An 18,388-nucleotide genomic window follows, 5' to 3' on the forward strand; every position below is an offset into this window, starting at 1 on the left:
ATGGGCAGTGTCCTGAGCCCAGAAGATGATAATTGGCAACTTTTCGCGAGGGAAGTGCTTGTACCATGGCTGGGCCCAAAACTGGGACCGCCGAGGAGCACATAAGTACTTGCCCTCCCACCTTGAGAATCTGCTCGTAGAGCCTAGTTTATGGCCATCTCTACTATCGGCTTCTTGACATTTTCAAGATTTTACTCTATTATTTCCGTCTATCTTGAGCAGATCGCCGCATTAGCTCTCAGCTCTCTAGTTAGCTAGATCCACTGACATCAACACGTCACCTATCACATCGGGGAAATTTCAAATCGATTTTCTATTTTTCTCACGCCGCCAAAGACAGCTGCCGAAGATGGTCAGGAAAAGGACAGCAGATGAGAGGAGAAGATGCGCAGAAGAGAACGGATTCAATGACGACGACACGGATGTTGATGACGAACCTGTCCCACGTGAGGTCTTGGACTACACCAAAGAGAGGTACAAAGACCAGATGGACCTTTGGATCGAGTAAGTAGATCATACGAACAGTGATTGATGGGAAAACTAATAGACCGTTAAGGTACAAAACAACACACCCCGAAGCTACACCTCATCAATTGAAAACCCTGAAGCATTTTGCCAAGTTTATAGCAAAGTCCGCCAAAGGTTTTCTGGACCCGGAGGGAAAGCCGACCGTTCAAACCGTTCGGAATTTGTTGGATTCACCAGGGTACCGGTACTGGACTCAACAGGGCGTGGCTGCACGCCGAAAACTGGTGGTTCAAGTGATGGATTGTAGATGTCTGTTCTTCTCTCTCTAGCTTTCTGGCAGTGCCAGAAAGCCCGTTCTTATACTACTATTGTGGTGGCGAAGTTGGTGGCGAAGTCTCTATCTAGAACCTTCGAGGCCCTTCTGCTTGACAAATTCCAACAGAATTACTTCCGGTGTTTTGTCTCTGGTTGGAATCTAGATAATCCAATTCCAACGTGTTTGATCTCGAGAGACTTTACAGACTCCATCACCAATGTAGGCCTCCGTGCTCTCCAGTATCGTTCCATCCAAACGCTAACCTCGAAATAGTATATCAAAGGTCCACTGAGGAAGGAGCTCGGTTTATCAATAGCCACACGACCAAAGAAATACCTTACACTTGAAAACTATATGTACTTGGAGAAGCAGCTCTGGCAGAACGATGGATATGACTACGTACACGAAGCGTACCGAGTTTTTATTAGCGGAAAATTGAAGTGTCACGTATTCACGCCAGCTAGACTAGGTGAGATCAGTGAGGGCTCAACTAGGAGGGGTACCGGAAAAGGATTGCGTTACAAGGTAGCTATTATCACTCATGTTCATGATTGCGGGCTAATCGCTTAGGAAACGGTGATGCTGGTCGCTTGGAAGGACGGCGAGCCTGAATTAAGGTTCAGCCTAAAGAGAGAATTTGCGAAGGCGATGCATGACAAGGAACAGCAAAGGTCAGCAAAGTCTCATGTGCATGTGGCTTCGATACTAATGATTGACTGGAATAGACCGACGCACCTACTCTATGAACATCTCCCCGGCCAGCCTCTTGTCGTCAATCCAATGCTCTTTCTGCTTGCTATCTGTCTTGCGGCGGGAGCATTCAAAAACTACAAGACTCTCAAAGAGGTTTTGGACGTTAGGCCGCCGGCAAACCAAAGGTATTGGGTCCTCGAATGGTCCTCTCACGTGCTGGACCTGCCGGTATTTCCAGAAGTATCAGTAGACGGGGCGACCAACAAGATCCAAACGGGCAACTCTTTCAACACACAGCTCAAAGCCCTCTCAATTCGAGCAGGGATAAGTCCCGTCACGGTACACAGCATGCGGAGGGAGGCTCTCATCTTGGCTACAGGTATGATATTCGCCTGCCATTTTATTCTTCGCCTAGCTAATTTAAAGTTTAGTAAATGGTTATTCGGACAGGGAATTGATGAAATTTGCCGCACATACAAACAAAATGACGCTCACAAGAGACTATTTGAGTTCTATAACTGTTGTGGATGGTCTGGCCGGTTTTCTTAAGCTACCTCTTCGAAGCGATCAAGCGGAAGACTTCCGGTCCATGACGGTTAACCGAAATCCCGAGCTTTTGCAATCACTGCCTGCGAAGACGCACGACCAATTAAGGCAGAGAGAGGATTATGTTGCCATCACAAAGAAAATCGATGACCTGACCCTTGAGATAAGCTGCGCCCAAAAAGGGGCAGCTGCTCGGGATCTGAAGTCAGAGCGGGGCCAACTATACGAACAAAGGCGCGTGCTCGAGGAGGAGGAGTTGAACAGAATCCGCGGGGACCAAGAAAGAATACATCCTTCAGAGTGCAAGGAAAAGGTTTACGTGGACCAACACCGTTCTCGATTCGATCGCCTTCGTCACATGATGCTGGAGCGCGAAAGGCTTTCAGTTACGCTCTTCTGCGTTGCTCCCATGCGAAGCCCGGAGGGAGAATCGGCTATTGAGGACCTTATATCACTCGTGAAGAATAACTGCCGAGTCGCCTACCAACCGTCGCTTCGGCCACTACGAACACAATGCGCAATGCCGTATCACGCCGCGGGGAGATGCCAAGCGCAGCACTGCGGCGTGGACACGTGCCCATACTGTGATGTAGAAGTTGAACGGTAAAGTGAATTTTAGACCTTTACACTGGTTCCTAAAGCTGACATATTTTTAGGATACCTATTGACCACCGGTGGCAACATGTCTTTGAATGCTCCTTAGCACACTACAAAGGGGAGCAGAAATTCGTTGATTTCTGCTTCATATGCCACAACCCCGTAGCGGGTAGGAAAGCATTGGAAGTCCACTACCAGGGGCATATCGACAGACGCGAACTGCCGCTGTGCTGCAATTTTGTCAAGTTTCGCCGAGCCATTGCCTACGCCGGGATGTGCAAAACATGTATGCATAACGAACAACTACCTGCAACCCGACGACTGTTCGGATTTAGGAAGCAAGTTAGCTGGGAAAGGCATGTCAATGAGTGCTTCACTATTTACGCAAAGACTTCGAGAATGACGGACGCAATACCGTGTCCTGACCCCGAATGCTCTATAGCGTACGAGTCAGACCAGCAGCTCTGGTACCATCTACAAGACGCCCATAGCTATCCTTCCAGAAATAGTAAGGAGGAGACGCAAAAGAAGAGGGAAGTCTTTGTGGATGGAGGATGTTCCCCCTCCCGAAGAAAACGGCGCCGAGTTTATACTATGGAAGAGGCTGCCAACGCCAAGCTGGCATCAGCAACAGACGCCAACCAGGCGGCGGAATCCCACGGATTGATATCAAACTTTTCTATCTCCTACGGCAGTTATTCGGAAACCAGCACGTCTCCTTACAGCACTATTGCCCTCTCTTCCGTCTTCGATGTCAATTCTCTTCAAGAAGTTTGCCCATCAGTTAATTCGAGCTTGAGGCCATCTCCCAGCTTTGTTGATGACGAGAGCCTTGGTGTCAGCGAGCATGCCGATTTCGGGGCCTGCATTTCACCATCAACTACAGACCCTGACCTGAAGGGATTGGGTGAAGGGCAAGTGTCTCGGATTAGAGAGGTAGAGCTACCTCCCGCTTACTACGACATGTCTCGAATGAACGTCGAGGAATGTAGCGATGGAATTGTGTCTAATACTCGGTCGCTCCCATCTCGGATCCTCGATCTTACCGATCAGACAGACAACCTTATGGCGCAGGGCGACCAGACGACATTTCAAGAACAATGGGCAAGCGCAAGCTCACGATCTACATCATTATCATCCATTGTTCCTGTGAACTTAATTGATCCGGAGCTGCTGACCGACACGGTCCCTATTAGGAGAACAAACAATTTAGTCTCCCAAATTGTGCAAAATTGCAAGCCACCAATGTGTGGGGAAGCATACTTTCTCGACGGGCAGGAGGCATCTCAACAGCTAGAGTTCGGGCGAGTGGACGTACCTGTTTTCACTCAAAATCAGCAGCCGTTTCAGTGGAGGGGGGTGGGCCGCCCAATCTCACAGTTCTTTCGCCGTATAGAAGACCTTGGGCTTGATCGAACCGTATCTGTTCAGATACCCTCTCGCGCTCTACAAGAAGAATCTTGCGAAAGAAAATCACTTCTAGATGTCCAGGACCGGTTTCTCATACATCGGTCGACAAACAATCCCTGGAATCTGCTCGACCTTCAAAGCCCGATACCTTCAGCGCTACCATCTTTCTTAGAAGGGGAAAATTGCCAACTCCTCCTTCGGATACGCGATGCAGCTCTAATGGGCAGCAGTGCTGAACGGATAGCAGCGCCCGCGCAAGATTGGAATACGTGGCGTAATGTTATAGACTGGGCGCTCCTGTCAGAAGGGGGGCATAATACAGCGCCTCATATAGATAGCCACGGTTTCTCGACCTGGATTACGATTCAAGAGGGACGTATCGGTTTTGGGTGGATGTCCCGACCAAGCCAGCAGGAAGAAGAAACATGGATATCCAATCCACACAACTTTACCGGAGGAAATTGGAGATACGTTGTCCTTTCACCAGGGCAGACAGTATTTTTTCCGTCCGGCACTATCCATTTCGTCTTTCGAGTACAAGGGGAACAGACGTTCGCGCTAGGTGGCCATATTCTTCAGTGGTCTAGCGTAGATCGATGGCTTGAAGTGGTCATCGCTCAGATGAAAAACCCGGAAATTACGAACGAAGATATAGAACAAAGTGCTTCAAAGTACGTCTGCATCGTCAAGGAGCTTCTGGAAAATCGGATCCGAGCGGGCAAGGAGAATGAAGCCAGTCAAGGCACAATTATCAAGTTCTTCTCCTCATTGAAGGTAAGTTGACTGTCATTGTACTGTATACATTGGGCAGACTAACAATAGTCAGGAATTTAACGCTATCGTCAAGGAACGGCTATGTATGACGAAATGAACACCATATGTATGACTCGCGACCTGGCCACCTAATTGCGGTGATATATGGGGCCTGAAGCTTAGGTGTAGGAGACGAGGAAGCCTGAATGTTGGGATGTTGCACTCAACTGGCCACAGAGCATAGAAAATTGTCTGTTTATTCTAGCTTCTGGCTTCGCTAGAAGGCCCTATTTTATAGATACATTTGTGAATTTAGGCAGGAGCCGTGGCGGTGACTCTGCTCTTGGTGGCGCCAGGCTTCCAAGCCGTAGGGCGCTAGGGGCCCCTGTATGAAGCCATCACCACTTTGCTTTTTTTAACATGGGAGGCTAGTTACAATATGGCGGATTATATAATGGCTGTAAGCACACAGGTCAATACTAAGGGCCAGAGAGTTAAACATGGAAAATACAGGCCTTTCTATTTTTGAGCTGGCATCTACCACCCCACCTGCCACATGTCCCACATGTCAAGCACTTCTGCAGAACATGCAAGGTGGGAGCGCAATGCCTCTTGGCCCTCTTCTTCTTGCCAAATAACCTAGAGAATAGGCCCCTGTATCTTCACGAGATCCGTACTATGGACTTAGAAGCATTCAGTCATGAAACGCTATTAATATTTGTGCTCAATGTCCGTTCCAGATTGCACGACTTGTTTTTCACGTCATAGTCACGATGGACGGAACTTGATGATTTGCAGCGCTTACTACAAGAAGATTAACACCAACACGCGTTCTTCTCCAAACCTCGCCCCGGGGCGGTCTTGTTCGGTTGGCTGAGCTTGCCTTGCTCCCTCGAGCCTATCTGCGCTTTCAGGCGACGTGGCCGCCTGGAGCCCAATCGACTGGTGCGAAACACAATTGTTTTGGCTCTCCAGCACAGGGCTGACACTCTGCCATATTACACAACAGAAATGCTTACTCGCCTGGCTCCCATCCATTCAGGAAATCCTGGTGCCTAGGAGGTAATGCGGGCAAGCTGTTTTGACCATGAACCGTGCAGCCAGTGTGGCTGCCACGTCATGATACCGTCCTCTTGTATTAGCTCGAGAACCTGTAGCCCAATTATATGACAATAATCTGATTAATTTTGCATGGCGATATGCATAAGGAAACACCGAGACACCTTCCATGACATGCAGGGCAGTCTGGTTAAACCCAACATTTAGCGACCATCCATCCAACAGAGTTTCAGGCAGTCGCGACAACAGGTCAGGCTCTGGACGACAACTCGACCTTTGAGACCCGGACCACGATGGCGCAGAGGCTGGACAGCCCAGACTACTACATGATTGCATGGATCGCGCCGCTCCCCGTCGAGTGCGCGGCCGTGACGGCCTTGCTGGACGAAGCACACGCCGAGCCGCATGGCTTTGAGCAGCATGAGGCCGATCCGAACTCGTACACGTGGGGTCGCATGGGGGCGCACGACCTGGTCATCGCCTCGCTACCGGCCGCCGCAACCGGGACCGTGTCGGCCGCCACCACGGCGTCGGGCGTGCTGTCGTCGCTGCCGCACATTCGCATCGGGCTACTCGTAGGCATTGGCGGCGGCATTGCCAGCCCGGACGAGGGTGGTCGCGACGTGCGGCTCGGCGACGTCGTCGTCAGCCTGCCCACCGGAGCCACGGGCGGCGTCGTGCAGTACGACTTGGTCAAGGCCAAGCCAGACGGCGAGCGCGAGCGCACCGGCTTCCTCAACATGCCCCCGCAGGTCCTCCTGCACGCGCTAGGCAAGCTGCGCGCCAAGCACCGCCGCGTTGGCTCCAGACTCGGCGCCCTGCTCCAAGACATGTGCAAGGAGAACCCCTTCATGGCCAGAGCAACCGAGCTGGGTCCGGGGTTCGTTCACCAAGGGCTAGACAACGACAGGCTGTTCAATGCCTCGTACGGACATGCCGGGGGACCCGACTGTCTCGGTTGCGACGTCCGCGAGGAGGTCCGGCGCGAGGCCAGAGACTCGACAGAGCCGAGGATCCACTATGGTATCATCGCGTCGGGAGACACGCTGGTAAAGGACGCGGCCGAGCGGGCTAAGATCGTGGAACTCGTCGGCAAGGGCTGTCTCTGTGTCGAGATGGAAGCGGCCGGACTCATGAACCACTTCCCATGCCTCGTGATCCGCGGCATCTCTGACTACGCAGACTCGCACAAGAACGACCAGTGGCAGCCCTACGCCTCTGCCACGGCCGCAGCGTTTGGGAAAGAGCTCCTCGAGCATGTTCCGTCAGGCCAGCTGCGGAAGACGCCAAGGGCCTTTGAGCTCCTCCAATCTAGTTAAGGCCCCTCGGAATCCTGCGCCTGACAAGCCAAAACCCTTTGCTAATAGAAAAAAATCCCGGATGCAGTCGAAAAAGAAATCAAGGACATTGCACCCAAGCTCAGCGCCATCTCTGCGTGGGACGACAGCCGCAGGTCAGACCGACATGCCAACAAGATCCGAAAGTGGCTCTGGCCCACTGATCCCTCCACGGTCCACTGTGCCGCTAGGCGCAAGCGGCACGAGGGCACGGGAAATTGGCTCATCACCAGCCCGCCCTTTGTCCAGTGGAAGTCGGGATTGCGCCGCCACCTGTGGTACCACGGCCTAGCGGGCTGCGGCAAGACGGTGCTCGCCTCCACCGTCGTCGACCACCTGCACGACGCTCGTCGTTCCGACTCTGATGTCTGCCTCAGCTTCTTCTTTGACTTTCGCGAGAAAGACAAGCAACGCCTCGACGACTTGCTGCGTTCGCTGATCTTCCAGCTCTCGTCACAGCACGTCAACGCACAGCAAGCCCTCGACGAGCTCTTTGCCCTGTGCAACGAGGGCACGAAGCAGCCCGCGACCGACGCCATGACGGGCACGCTTCGAAAGATGCTGCAGCATTCCCCAAGGGCCTGGGTCGTGCTGGATGCTCTTGACGAGTGCAGCACCCGAGGGGAGCTGCTCGACTGGCTCGAGACGCTCGCGAGTCCTGACCTCGCCCACATCCAACTGATCGCGACCAGCAGGCTCATTGGGGAGCTCGAGTCCGGGCTCGGCTGGTGGTTTCGCGACGACTGCATGATCCCCATAGACAACGCTTCGGTGGGCGAGGACATAGGCTCCTACGTCAAGGCGAGGCTCCGGACCGGCCAACTCCAGAAGAGATGGGCTTCGGAGCCCGCCATATTGGACGAGATTGAATCCGCGATTAGGAAAATGGCTGGCGCAATGTAAGGCCTTGTCACTCTTGTTTTGTTTGTCTCGCTTGGGCGCTTAATTACCTCTCCGATAGGTTTAGATGGGCAGCGTGCCAGCTCGATACCCTCGAACGTTGCCTGGACTACGACGAGCTCGAAACAGCGCTGCATTCCCTGCCCAAGGATCTGGGTGAAACATACTCAAGGATGCTTGACGCGATTCCCGAAAACCGGAGAGGAAAGGCGGTTCGAATCCTGCAGCTTCTTACATACTCGGAGCGACCCTTGACAATCCAAGAAGCTGTCGACGTTGTCGCAATTCGCCTCGAGAGTGCCACGAAGTTCGATCCAAAATACCGGTTAAAGTGTCCAGGCGAAATTACCATGTTTTGTCCGTGTCTCGTGTCCCTGGTCAAAAAACAATTCCAGGGCAGAGAGAGGACGGAGCTTGAGTTGGCCCATCTTTCAGTCAAGGAATACTTGATGTCTGAGCTCCCCCCCGAACCTTTCCGAAGCGGCCTTTACGAACCGGACGCGAGGCGTTGCATAACACGATGCTGCCTGGCCTATCTTTCTTGCCTCGGGTCCGAAACCCCAAGAACCAAACCGTCCCCGCTCGAGCAATATCACCTGGTTGTCGCAGTCCGGGCACGATTCCCATTCGCACGCTACTCGGTGCGGTATTGGTTGAATTATGAAAAGCCTGACGAGGCCAAGGATGAGATCACGACGACCATTGTTCATTTCTTGAACAACAGGGCTGCATTCACAATGTGGCGCCTCCTGTTTGAGTACGAACGCCCTCTGGATGACATGGCGAACCGAAACACGCTTCCTCCGATCCACTTCGCCTCGCTTCAGGACGAGAGACCAGACATGAGCTGGCGGCTGCGGAAACTGTCTGAAGTCGACGTCAATGCGCGGGGCGGCACCTTTGGCAATGCTCTGCAGGCTGCCTCGGTCATCGGCCATGCCAGCGTTGTCCGGGAACTGCTCAAGGGAGGCGCCGATGTGAACGCCCAGGGCGGCATCTTTGGCACCGCTCTGCAGGCTGCCTCGCTCATGGGCCATTCAGAAAACGTCTTGCAGCTCCTTCACAAGGGCGCCGACGTCAACGCACAGTGCGGGCCGTTTCGGAACGCGCTCCAGGCTGCCTCGACCATGGGCCACAAGGAAGTGGTCCAGTTGCTGCTGAGCCAGGGCGCGCGGCGCTCAAACCAGGTCGACGTGATCCTCAACTTCCGACGAACCCGGGAGCCCCTCGATAGGTGGTCGGACATCTTGGGCTCTTAGTCTTGTTGGATTCGGGCCAGCAAACAATTGCAGCTTCCCTTGCTCCTTGACGGCGTCTAAGATGCTTCTAACTCTGTATGTTGATCAGGTTCTCCCAAGAACGACTCTTTCCCGAGTTTTAGCGTTAGAGTTCTTGCTCATTTCGTTAAAATATGGCTAGTATGTAGGGTGGTAAAAGGGGTGTTATCCCTGAACCCCTATTCAGATTCCTGCACCTCGGGACCTACTCCGTACTTATCCGTACCCAACGGCGTACCCTGAACACATCCAGGGCAGCCAGATCCTCCAGACTGCCCTACAGTAGCTCTGTACTGCAGGGCAGGTCGGACGGTGCAGTAGTGTTGACGTTGTTGAGCGCCGCGGTGCGGGAACACTGGCCAGTACCGCCGTGCCAGGGCGACCATCTGAGGCATGTCCCGCTGCAGAACCTTGTCAGCGTCGAAAACGGCGTTGCGTTTCCTTTGAATGGCCACCGAAAAAACGGCAGCCGACCGCTCCGAGTTGAAGACGAGGCCTTCGCACTGGTGGTGGGTGATTTCAACAGCAAAATCGAAAAAGGCGTCGGTCTGCGGTGTCGCTATGCCGAGCCAGGCCACGACGCGGGTGCAGTGACGGTAGATGTCGCCCATCAGGTTGATCTGTTGGCCGTTTTCCGTCTTGGCCGCTGCGCTCCTACCCTGGTCGATGCAGATCTGGTCGACGAATATTGGCGGCAAGTTTCCAGATCGCGCGCGGATGTAGCGCAGCGCTGTGGAGAGAGCGCGGGTGATGGTGAACTGTGACACGGCGGTCCGCGTGCCGTCTGGACGCTCTTGGTGCAGCTCCATAATGTCTTTGCCTTTGGAGTCTTAGTGGGGGTTCTGCTCGATGGCGTCCTCCCAGCAGTAGGAGAGGGCGTCATATGGGACTATGGGGTCATTAGCTGTCTGATCCAGGTAGACGATACTGAGGCGGCCGCGGAGAGGCCCGTCAAGAAGATGATCGCGGCCACCACTGTCGGCTGTCGCCGCATGCTATCGCGAGGCTCTAGGTGGAAGATGCGGAAGCACTTCCTGTTCGGAGTTAGTGCCTCGTACTTGAAATGAGGGAGGGCACTCTCGGGCGCAATCGCTGGCGCTGGCGCGGCGATGCGACGCGAAAGCCGTGAGTGGACCATGGAAAGCATTGCTGGCAACGGCTTATGATTAGTTCCTCATGGCCCGTGGAGGCCACTGGCCCTCACAGGAGGCGTTTCGAGATGGGAGATTACAACGCCGCAGGTGTCACGCAGTGGGGGCCTGACTAGGGTCGTGTGCAACTATTCCAACTTCGGCTACTGCCTGCAAAGGATCCCTGCAGAGAGTTTTCCAGCCATCAGGACTGTCAACAGTCCTTTTGACAGGAACAACACTCTTCTACTCAATCCTTAATCAATCAACCTTTTGCCCTCAATTCTGACCTCTTTTAACCACTATTTTTGACCACTGCGCTGTACGTGACAGCAGGACCCTTGCTCCTGGGCGACTCACCTGAGGTAAGTTAACGGTATCGCCTTATGTTATCACGGCGTCTAAACCCCTTTAGGCTATAGCCCTATGGCGTTACATCTAAGGGCGCTGACAAGTTTTAGCTGCGGCTGATGTTGGGGAACTAAGATCAAAAAGGGTTTGGAAAAAAGAAAATAGAGGAGGACCTAGCACACGGCGGAGGGCTTAGAGTGATGCGAAAACAAAAAATTAGGGGTCACAAGCTCCACGAGAATATCCGCGCCATTGCAAGAGCAGCTAAACCGCGCCGTGAAATTAGGTCTGGGAGGCCGAGGAACAAAGGGTGGCCGACTTGAGGGGAAAGCGTAAAGCAACTAAGAGCAACGGCACATAGGTTTCGAGTATGCTGGTCTCATAGTCTATTTCGGCCAACACCTATAACTGGGGTGCTAATTTCATTCAGGGAATGACGATACAAGGAATTGTAATTAACATAGTCTACTAGCGACGTACGAGTATGACGTTACGGATGAACTTACCGACCTTTTGTTTATGAAGCTGAACTTCATCGGCGCGAGATTATGACGCAAATTTTCTGCCGGCGAAATAGATATATACCAAGCCTAGCACAGCCATTTTGGGTTCGCATCCTTTCTGCCATTCGGTACGTACCTTTTCTGCTGGCAGAAAATGTACAGCATCCTAGCGGCCCAATTCTCGTCCCTAGGCCTGGGTTTAGTGTAAGAGAAGGTAGGTACGCCTGATCAAGGTGGTCACAATGCAGGCAAGAAGGTAGGGGAGCAATGACTTGTATTGGTCTAAGACTTCAACCTGGCCCTCGCAAAGGAAGATGGGCGAGGGCCATTGTTTATATACCTGCTCAGGGGTTCGGCCCGGGCATCAGTCTGCGGTCGTGGCGCCACGGCGTAGCGTATGCCAGCTGGCAGTGTTCTAGCCAGTTGGTGACAAGTGGTGGGCGCGCACCCTGTGCGCGCAGTTGGTGTTTGGGGTGTCCTTTTCCTTACACCGCCAAGGCCCGACTGACCACCACTTGCAGGACGGCCAACCAGTCAGGAAGCGGTCAGTGCGATCAGTGCGATCAGTGTGGACTGACCGCAGTGATCGCCCTGACCTTTGGAGAAAGACTCTGATTGGTCCGCCTTAGATAGATATATACGACGACCGTAGCCACGGTCTTAGATAGTTCTTGCTTGGTTCTTCAAGCAAGCAATACACATTCACTGCACTCATACACTTTGAGTGGCATTCCGATTTGACTGTATTACCCGCGCGATAGGAGCTTGCCCTTTGTTCTATCTTCATAATTACCAACCCCAGCATTCTGTGGAGCCCGTGTTCCCTTACAGACAGACGACCCTAACAGTCGAGTGGTTTGTAATACCTGGGAATTAGTCAAAGCTATGATTGAGAACGATTCTTATTTAAATGCTTAAAGAATCTAGGAGAATATATTCTATCGAACTCCCGAGTACTTGACGCGCTATTATAACGTCAGCCTACCGTCATTATCCCGCTTTCCAGATTATGCCCCATTGCTCGTTAAATCTCACCGTTTATAACGTAGCGCGTGACTTTGCTTACCGTTCTTAGCAAGTTCCCGTTTTCTGCTGGAAGTACGTAGCTTTTCTGCCGGCATAATCGATTAGGTACGTACCTTTTCTGCCAGCAGAATCCGATCCCGATACGTATCTTTTCTGCCAGCGTACGGCGTGTCCTTTCTATGGTTCCTAGTTACTGCCTAAAAGTTGGATAATCCAATTTAGGGTCACGGCAGGCGACCCAATTTAGTCCCCTCGAACCTAGCTGTTGTTCTCGTAGTAACAAGTGAGTTTTCTACTAGGCTACCTTTCGCCGACCACTAGCTCTTATTTAGGCCCGATTTCGGTCCATTTCTTATACGCCGCAAAACTGGTCACAGAGGACAAAAATTTAGCGCCAACAAGCAAGTTTTCTGCTGACATAAACGGTCGTACCTAGCGAGACTAATGTAAGGAAAAGGACACCCCAAACACCAACTGCGCGCACAGGGTGCGCGCCCACCACTTGTCACCAACTGGCTAGAACACTGCCAGCTGGCATACGCTACGCCGTGGCGCCACGACCGCAGACTGATGCCCGGGCCGAACCCCTGAGCAGGTATATAAACAATGGCCCTCGCCCATCTTCCTTTGCGAGGGCCAGGTTGAAGTCTTAGACCAATACAAGTCATTGCTCCCCTACCTTCTTGCCTGCATTGTGACCACCTTGATCAGGCGTACCTACCTTCTCTTACAGCGGCTCGTCGCGACTGACCACCTCCTGGTTGGCTGCACTAGCCCCTAGGTGGGTCTACCCCGCCTGGCTGCCCCAGCCAATCTGCAGGGGGGCAGAAGGCGCCTCCTGCACGCCTGTGCCAGGATCGTAACAGGATTATAACACTTAGATATTGTGAGGGCCTGGTCCTCCAGGCCTCCCAGACGCTCTGACTAATCAGACGCCAGTTGGGTGGATCCACCCGACCAGCCAGAGCCCCACCTTGAGACGCCCTGGAAGAATCTCGCGAGGGGAGGCTTTTGAGCTTCTTTTCCCTTTTCCCTTTAGTTTAGAATCTTCGTCTATAGCGCCCAATAGAGGAGTTCCGCCCTCATTCCAAGCCGGCCGTGACAGATATTGTTCTTATAGTAGCAAATGAAATTTTCTGCTGAAGCTAGATATACATCCTTTTTATAGGCTACTAGCTCTACCTAGGCCCGATTTCTATTCCTTTTTAATACGCTACAAAAATAGCTATAGGGAATAATGCCTAGCAACAAGCAAGTTTCTACTGTGAGGACCCGTCCACCAAACTGGCCCTCAAGCAGCCAGAGCCGCCCAGAACCCCGGGCCTATCAGAAGCCGCCTCGAGGCCCCACCTACCCCACTGATAGATGAAAACTTATTCGCGAGCACGCGACGCGTTGTTGGACTTTTCCTTCTTTCCTTCCTCAGTTTAGAATCTTCGTCGATAGCACCCAATGGACTGAGTTCACCTCAATGCCTTGCCCTGGTCGTGACATCTACTAGCAAAAATAGTACGTACCTAGCAAGACCAAACTGTTAGGAATCCTTGGTGAAATGCGCAATAGTGGGGCACGCTCAGTTTGGTGTGGACCAATCAGGAGCGTCCCATGGAAGGAACCAATTAGGAGTGTCCCTGGGTCCCGAGGTTCGGGACCACTTAAAGTCGGGGACGCGGGACAGTGTCCCGAGCGCCCGGCGTCCCGAGACCGCAAGGTCTCGGGACCACGGGCCAGTGGGACCATTGTTATTGGTTATACAGTTAGATATATATGTTACAATCCTGGCTCAAGTCTGCAGGAGGCGCTGGAGGACCATCTGTTAATTGGGCAGCACAAGCGGGCGGGCCGGGCCCCGCAGGGGCTCGGTGCGGCCAATCAGGAAGCGCCCTGTCCGATTAGCTGCCAAGACCAACGGAGCGGACAGAGCGGGCGCTCTGTGGGGCTCCCGCAACAAAGGTCTTCCCTACATACCTTGGGCTTGGGATCTTCTGGCTGGGCTGATGTTTCAGGCGTTGCTCATACAACAGATAATAGGGACGATGGGAATGATCAACCCTGCGAGCCCGAAGTTTTTAGGCGGCTGAGCACGCATCGTCGTCAAAGTTCTTTGGCCTTGGGCATCTCAGACATGTGCAACCAAGCGCAGGTGCTTATTATTAAAAGTATCGCCAAGATATTTTCCATTCGTGCCCGTTTTAAAAAACCTCCAACTTCCCCCAGACCCCATCACATTGTCCTCGCACAACACACTCCACCATCAACCGCAATCCATCATCATCGACTACAATCCAAAGCCCGCACCATGACTTCTACATAGCAAGATCATATTGTTCTCCTCGTTGATACCCCCTTCTTTGAGAACCTGCCCGCCTGGGTCACCGACAACTTCACCGTAACTACGGGAGGCTACCACGATGGCCAGCCGTCTCGCAACAAGTTGGTGATCTTCGAGGATGGTAGCTACCTGGAGTTCTTCAACTGGTACGACACGCCACCGTCCCTCGACAAGGAGAACCTCCTCATGAGATTCTGGGGGCCTAAGCCCCCTGGACTGATTGACTTTGCCATCACACCGATACGACCCACTCTGCCGAAGAATCGGTCGGAGCGGTCAACGAACGCTTGTCCGAGGGGCCCGAGAAGGACGCCGGTCTCGGTGTTCAATTCGGCAAGCCGATTGCGGGATCCCGCAAGAAAGCTGACGGTGTGGAGATCAAGTGGAAGGTGACACGACCCGAGTTCTCCCAGGGTGCCAAGACCCCCGTCGCAGAGCTCTTCGCCAATGGCAGAATCGACGTCCCGTTCTTCTGTCATGACGTCACCCCGCGGACCGACAGGGTCCCGTACAAGGACGAGAAGAAGACGACGCATCCTTGCGGTGCCGTTGGCATCGCAGCCTGCGAGATTCTCGTGCCAAAGCATCTGCACGCCGAATATGCCCGCGTCTATTCCAAGATTCTGGGCTCCAGCATCCAGTTTGCTGCCAGGCAGAACTCGCATATCCTCAACATTGGTGTGCCCGAGGGACCTATCCGTTCCATCGTGGTAGTGCGTGCTGCCGAGACCGAGCGCGACGTGAAGCGCATGCAGGAGAGGGGGATTGGCTTCTCGGACCTTGTCATCGCCATCAAGCCCAATGGCCCCGGCGGCGAGGCGAGGCGCCAGTTGGGCTCCACGGGCATTGAGTCAACAATCTGGCTGGAGACATCCAAGGGGGAGTGAGCAGAACGCTGGCGAGGATTTGCGGATAGTCGTGTGTTATTGCATTTAGCTAGCTTGTTAATTTTTCTCATTTAGAAATAGGTAGTTACCATAAAATTGGCTCCCAGTTTTTGCGTCTTCAAACCTACCTTAGTGACTTCCCCTAGTAGCCGACGGTATTGCAGCTGAGGCTGATGTTTACAACCCGCGCAACATCATGGGATCCGGCTTCTGGCCCCTTACGCCCAAGATCCAGTCCCACGACGGGCTAAACTAGCTCAACGTGGGGAATTTTTGCTTGCAGAGTGGCTTGACTTTGGTCCCACCCTCGGGTCGCCGGATGTGAGGCCCACAGGCCTGGAGGCAACAGGGCTGACGTTCTAAAAAGCTCGGACGTCTTCAGGCCGTCTGGCAAACACTTGAGGGAATAACGGAAGAAACTCCGTTCCAAAAAAAAAATCCGGCAAACACAAACCCCCCTTAACGGCTTCACAGTCCCAAACTACATCGACCGGAGGAGGGGCGGAAAACACGCTACCGGTAAAAGAGTGTGAGGGAGGCATAGCGGTATACTACTTTTTACTGCGTAAGAAATGAGTGCGAACTGGCCGAGTCCAGACAAGTCATCCCCTAGGCCAAGTCCTAATTACACATCCGAGCTCGTATCAATCCTCTCGGCAATACTGCTAATGTCTGCTTTCAGTTCCTCTGCTGCTTCGATCTAGCCGTTCTCTCAAAGTCAAGTCTGCAGCAGAACCATGAGCTCGACCCGCCAGGGATCGTCGTTCCCCCACCGCTCCGCAACCGACGGCATGGCCTGCCTCAGACATTTTGTCGCCGGCATGATCAATTTCATCTCGTTGAAAGCCCGCGCCTGGATCTCCATGCCCCCAATCTGGTAGACGAGTAGATCTTCACCAGTTTCCTCCTCGGCGACTCGAGCACGCTCCTCGAGTTAATGTCCAATGTTGATGGCTTGCACCCAATCGTTGCAATTCATGAGGTTGTACCTGAGCGCATTCAGCACCGTCATACGGCTCAGCTCCGGAGTTTGTGGGGTATTATCTTCGCAGTCCTTTAGCAGCTGGCGGAGGCGTTGCTCGGCAGCAGCGGCATCCCTCGTGCCGTAGACGCGGAAGATGAGCTGGAGCAGGATTCTGGCCATGTTGTAGATCTGCCTAATCAGAAGCTCAATGATGGCGGCGTGGTCCGATTGGACGAGAAGTATGAGGGAGGTCCAGAAGAAGTTGAGGGCGCGAACATTGCCGCTCTTGAGGATAGGCTTGACTAAATCGAATGCTTTGGACAAGACGTGCCACCCTTCCACCATGGACCCTTGCTTGAAAAGCAAGACGGCAGAGCGCATCAGGTCGTAGTAAGTCTCGGGCAGGTCCGTCTCGTCCTTGGTGCATAACAGGCTCGTGCATGCATTGCTATCCGCCTTCCAAATGCCGTAGATGAAACATGTCTCGATGTGCTGTTGAGCCAACGAAAAGACTCGTTCCCCAACTGACAGTGGCGGAGTAGCCGACCGACCGGATCGTATCCCGACAGCGCAGGATAAAGCGAGGGAACGTCTGATGAGGGGAAGGGAAAGCTGGCGATTCTCGTCGATTTCGGCTGAAGCCTGGCGGATATTATTAGCGTTTGGGATATCGCCCGCATCGGCGGCTTTGGAATGCCCGTTGGCGGCGTTTTCGTCGTCGGCGTCTAGGGTATTGGGAGCTTGGAAAAAGTATTCGACGGCGCAGCCATGATCAGCAAACTAGGAATGATGCTGCTGCTGGTCCTCGTCTTGAGCATTGAGCGCTTGGAAAAGATCTTGGATGGTGCGGTTAGCATCAGCAGGTTGGATTTCCGAGTCGATGGCACCGTAAGCTTCGGGGGCTTCGAAAAGGGAAGCGTCGGCGCTTCCAGTATCAGCAGCTGGAAAAAGACTGTCGAGATGATTGGCGTTAACGCTTCGGGCGTCCTGGGCTTGGGGATGATAGACACTAGCGGTAGAAGCCAGCGACCGGTCTGCCAATCCAGACTGACGTCGGGGACGAGAGGCTTGATGTCTCTTGTACTTTATATCAAATCTCCATTCCCAAAGTTTGGTCTTGTACTGTTTGACACTTTGTGCGATTAAAGTTAGAGACCAGCGCCTGATTCAAGAGCCCGTTCGTTTCCTGGGCCGGGACATACCTGCCGTAGTGTCTGTGGTCTCTCTCCATAATCTCTATCACTTCCTTCAAAGGCCTCTTCTCATCCAGGTAGAGGGGCGAATCGTCTCCTTGTGTTGCTCCCAATGCGTCGGCAAGGCATATCTTTTCGGTGCCGAGGGCGCGCTCAGCTGCGCTACTGCATCTTTTGTTGCATCTCCGCTTGTCAGGCCTATCATCTGGTCGTCGCCGTCAGGAAGCTCCACAAGCCTGGAGCCGGCATCATTGGCGATATGCCTAGGGTTGAGCATGGCGACCGTTTCATTTGGTATTGGGTGTAGCCGTCAACAAGCATGTATCCGCTCCAGATTGCTCCAGATTGAGTAACTGTGGGGTGCGATGGATGCGCGCAGGCGAGAGATAAATACTCGGGCGTTTGGTGCGCTCTTTACGATAGCATCTCCTACTTTTCCGTTTCTCGGGAGCGGGGGATGCTAGGTGCAAACGGGCACTGGCATAGCATAGCGCGTTGGTTTGAAAAGTAGCAGCGCGATCAATTTGCGCTAGCAGTAAGCGAACGCTAGAATGTCACGATTGCGGGGGGTTTACGGTCGCACAAGCTGCCTTGCCTTGTGGTTGGTGGTTGCCTTGCGCGGGGATGAAGGGAACTTCTGGGTGTC

The 18,388-nt window shown here is 53.3% G+C and overlaps 8 protein-coding genes across 8 annotated transcripts; 5 read left to right on the forward strand and 3 right to left on the reverse strand.

The window, feature by feature from the left end:
• Nucleotides 1-349: 349 nt before the first annotated feature.
• B0T26DRAFT_642853 (uncharacterized protein) lies at nucleotides 350-2,630 on the forward strand (the record flags this gene model as incomplete). Its single annotated transcript, XM_060437480.1, has 5 exons — nucleotides 350-504; nucleotides 1,078-1,309; nucleotides 1,355-1,455; nucleotides 1,510-1,856; nucleotides 1,909-2,630. 5 exons carry the CDS (start codon nucleotides 350-352, stop codon nucleotides 2,628-2,630), a joined length of 1,557 nt encoding a protein of 518 aa, XP_060299493.1.
• A 1,808-nt stretch (nucleotides 2,631-4,438) lies between these two features.
• B0T26DRAFT_611926 (uncharacterized protein) lies at nucleotides 4,439-4,738 on the forward strand (the record flags this gene model as incomplete). The annotated part of the gene is made up of 1 exon (XM_060435911.1): nucleotides 4,439-4,738. A coding segment is annotated over one exon (300 nt), but the record flags the coding sequence as incomplete, so codon positions are not given.
• Nucleotides 4,739-4,757: 19 nt separating this feature from the next.
• B0T26DRAFT_811906 (Pfs, NACHT and ankyrin domain protein) lies at nucleotides 4,758-9,494 on the forward strand (the record flags this gene model as incomplete). The annotated part of the gene is made up of 4 exons (XM_060447293.1): nucleotides 4,758-4,772; nucleotides 6,145-7,156; nucleotides 7,229-8,078; nucleotides 8,141-9,494. 4 exons carry the CDS (start codon nucleotides 4,758-4,760, stop codon nucleotides 9,336-9,338), a joined length of 3,075 nt encoding a protein of 1,024 aa, XP_060299495.1. The 3' UTR covers nucleotides 9,339-9,494.
• A 41-nt stretch (nucleotides 9,495-9,535) lies between these two features.
• On the reverse strand, nucleotides 9,536-10,165 carry B0T26DRAFT_750835 (uncharacterized protein; the record flags this gene model as incomplete). The annotated part of the gene is made up of 1 exon (XM_060445284.1): nucleotides 9,536-10,165. One exon carries the CDS (start codon nucleotides 10,163-10,165, stop codon nucleotides 9,536-9,538), a length of 630 nt encoding a protein of 209 aa, XP_060299496.1.
• A 1,417-nt stretch (nucleotides 10,166-11,582) lies between these two features.
• On the forward strand, nucleotides 11,583-11,830 carry B0T26DRAFT_706872 (uncharacterized protein; the record flags this gene model as incomplete). Its single annotated transcript, XM_060441830.1, has 1 exon — nucleotides 11,583-11,830. A coding segment is annotated over exon 1 (223 nt), but the record flags the coding sequence as incomplete, so codon positions are not given.
• A 981-nt stretch (nucleotides 11,831-12,811) lies between these two features.
• B0T26DRAFT_706875 (uncharacterized protein) lies at nucleotides 12,812-13,034 on the reverse strand (the record flags this gene model as incomplete). Its single annotated transcript, XM_060441831.1, has 1 exon — nucleotides 12,812-13,034. A coding segment is annotated over one exon (223 nt), but the record flags the coding sequence as incomplete, so codon positions are not given.
• Nucleotides 13,035-14,365: 1,331 nt separating this feature from the next.
• Nucleotides 14,366-15,692, forward strand: B0T26DRAFT_871377 (glyoxalase-like protein). The gene is made up of 3 exons (XM_060447923.1): nucleotides 14,366-14,509; nucleotides 14,681-15,019; nucleotides 15,076-15,692. Exons 1-3 carry the CDS (start codon nucleotides 14,492-14,494, stop codon nucleotides 15,583-15,585), a joined length of 867 nt encoding a protein of 288 aa, XP_060299499.1. The 5' UTR covers nucleotides 14,366-14,491; the 3' UTR covers nucleotides 15,586-15,692.
• Nucleotides 15,693-16,303: 611 nt separating this feature from the next.
• B0T26DRAFT_802061 (uncharacterized protein) lies at nucleotides 16,304-18,019 on the reverse strand (the record flags this gene model as incomplete). The annotated part of the gene is made up of 5 exons (XM_060447043.1): nucleotides 16,304-16,459; nucleotides 16,547-17,289; nucleotides 17,331-17,632; nucleotides 17,752-17,873; nucleotides 17,909-18,019. 5 exons carry the CDS (start codon nucleotides 18,017-18,019, stop codon nucleotides 16,304-16,306), a joined length of 1,434 nt encoding a protein of 477 aa, XP_060299500.1.
• Between the last annotated feature and the right edge of the window lie 369 nt (nucleotides 18,020-18,388).

The sequence above is a fragment of the Lasiosphaeria miniovina genome (assembly GCF_030549165.1).
Source record: "Lasiosphaeria miniovina strain SMH2392-1A chromosome Unknown B0T26scaffold_3, whole genome shotgun sequence".
Classification (NCBI taxonomy): domain Eukaryota; kingdom Fungi; phylum Ascomycota; class Sordariomycetes; order Sordariales; family Lasiosphaeriaceae; genus Lasiosphaeria; species Lasiosphaeria miniovina.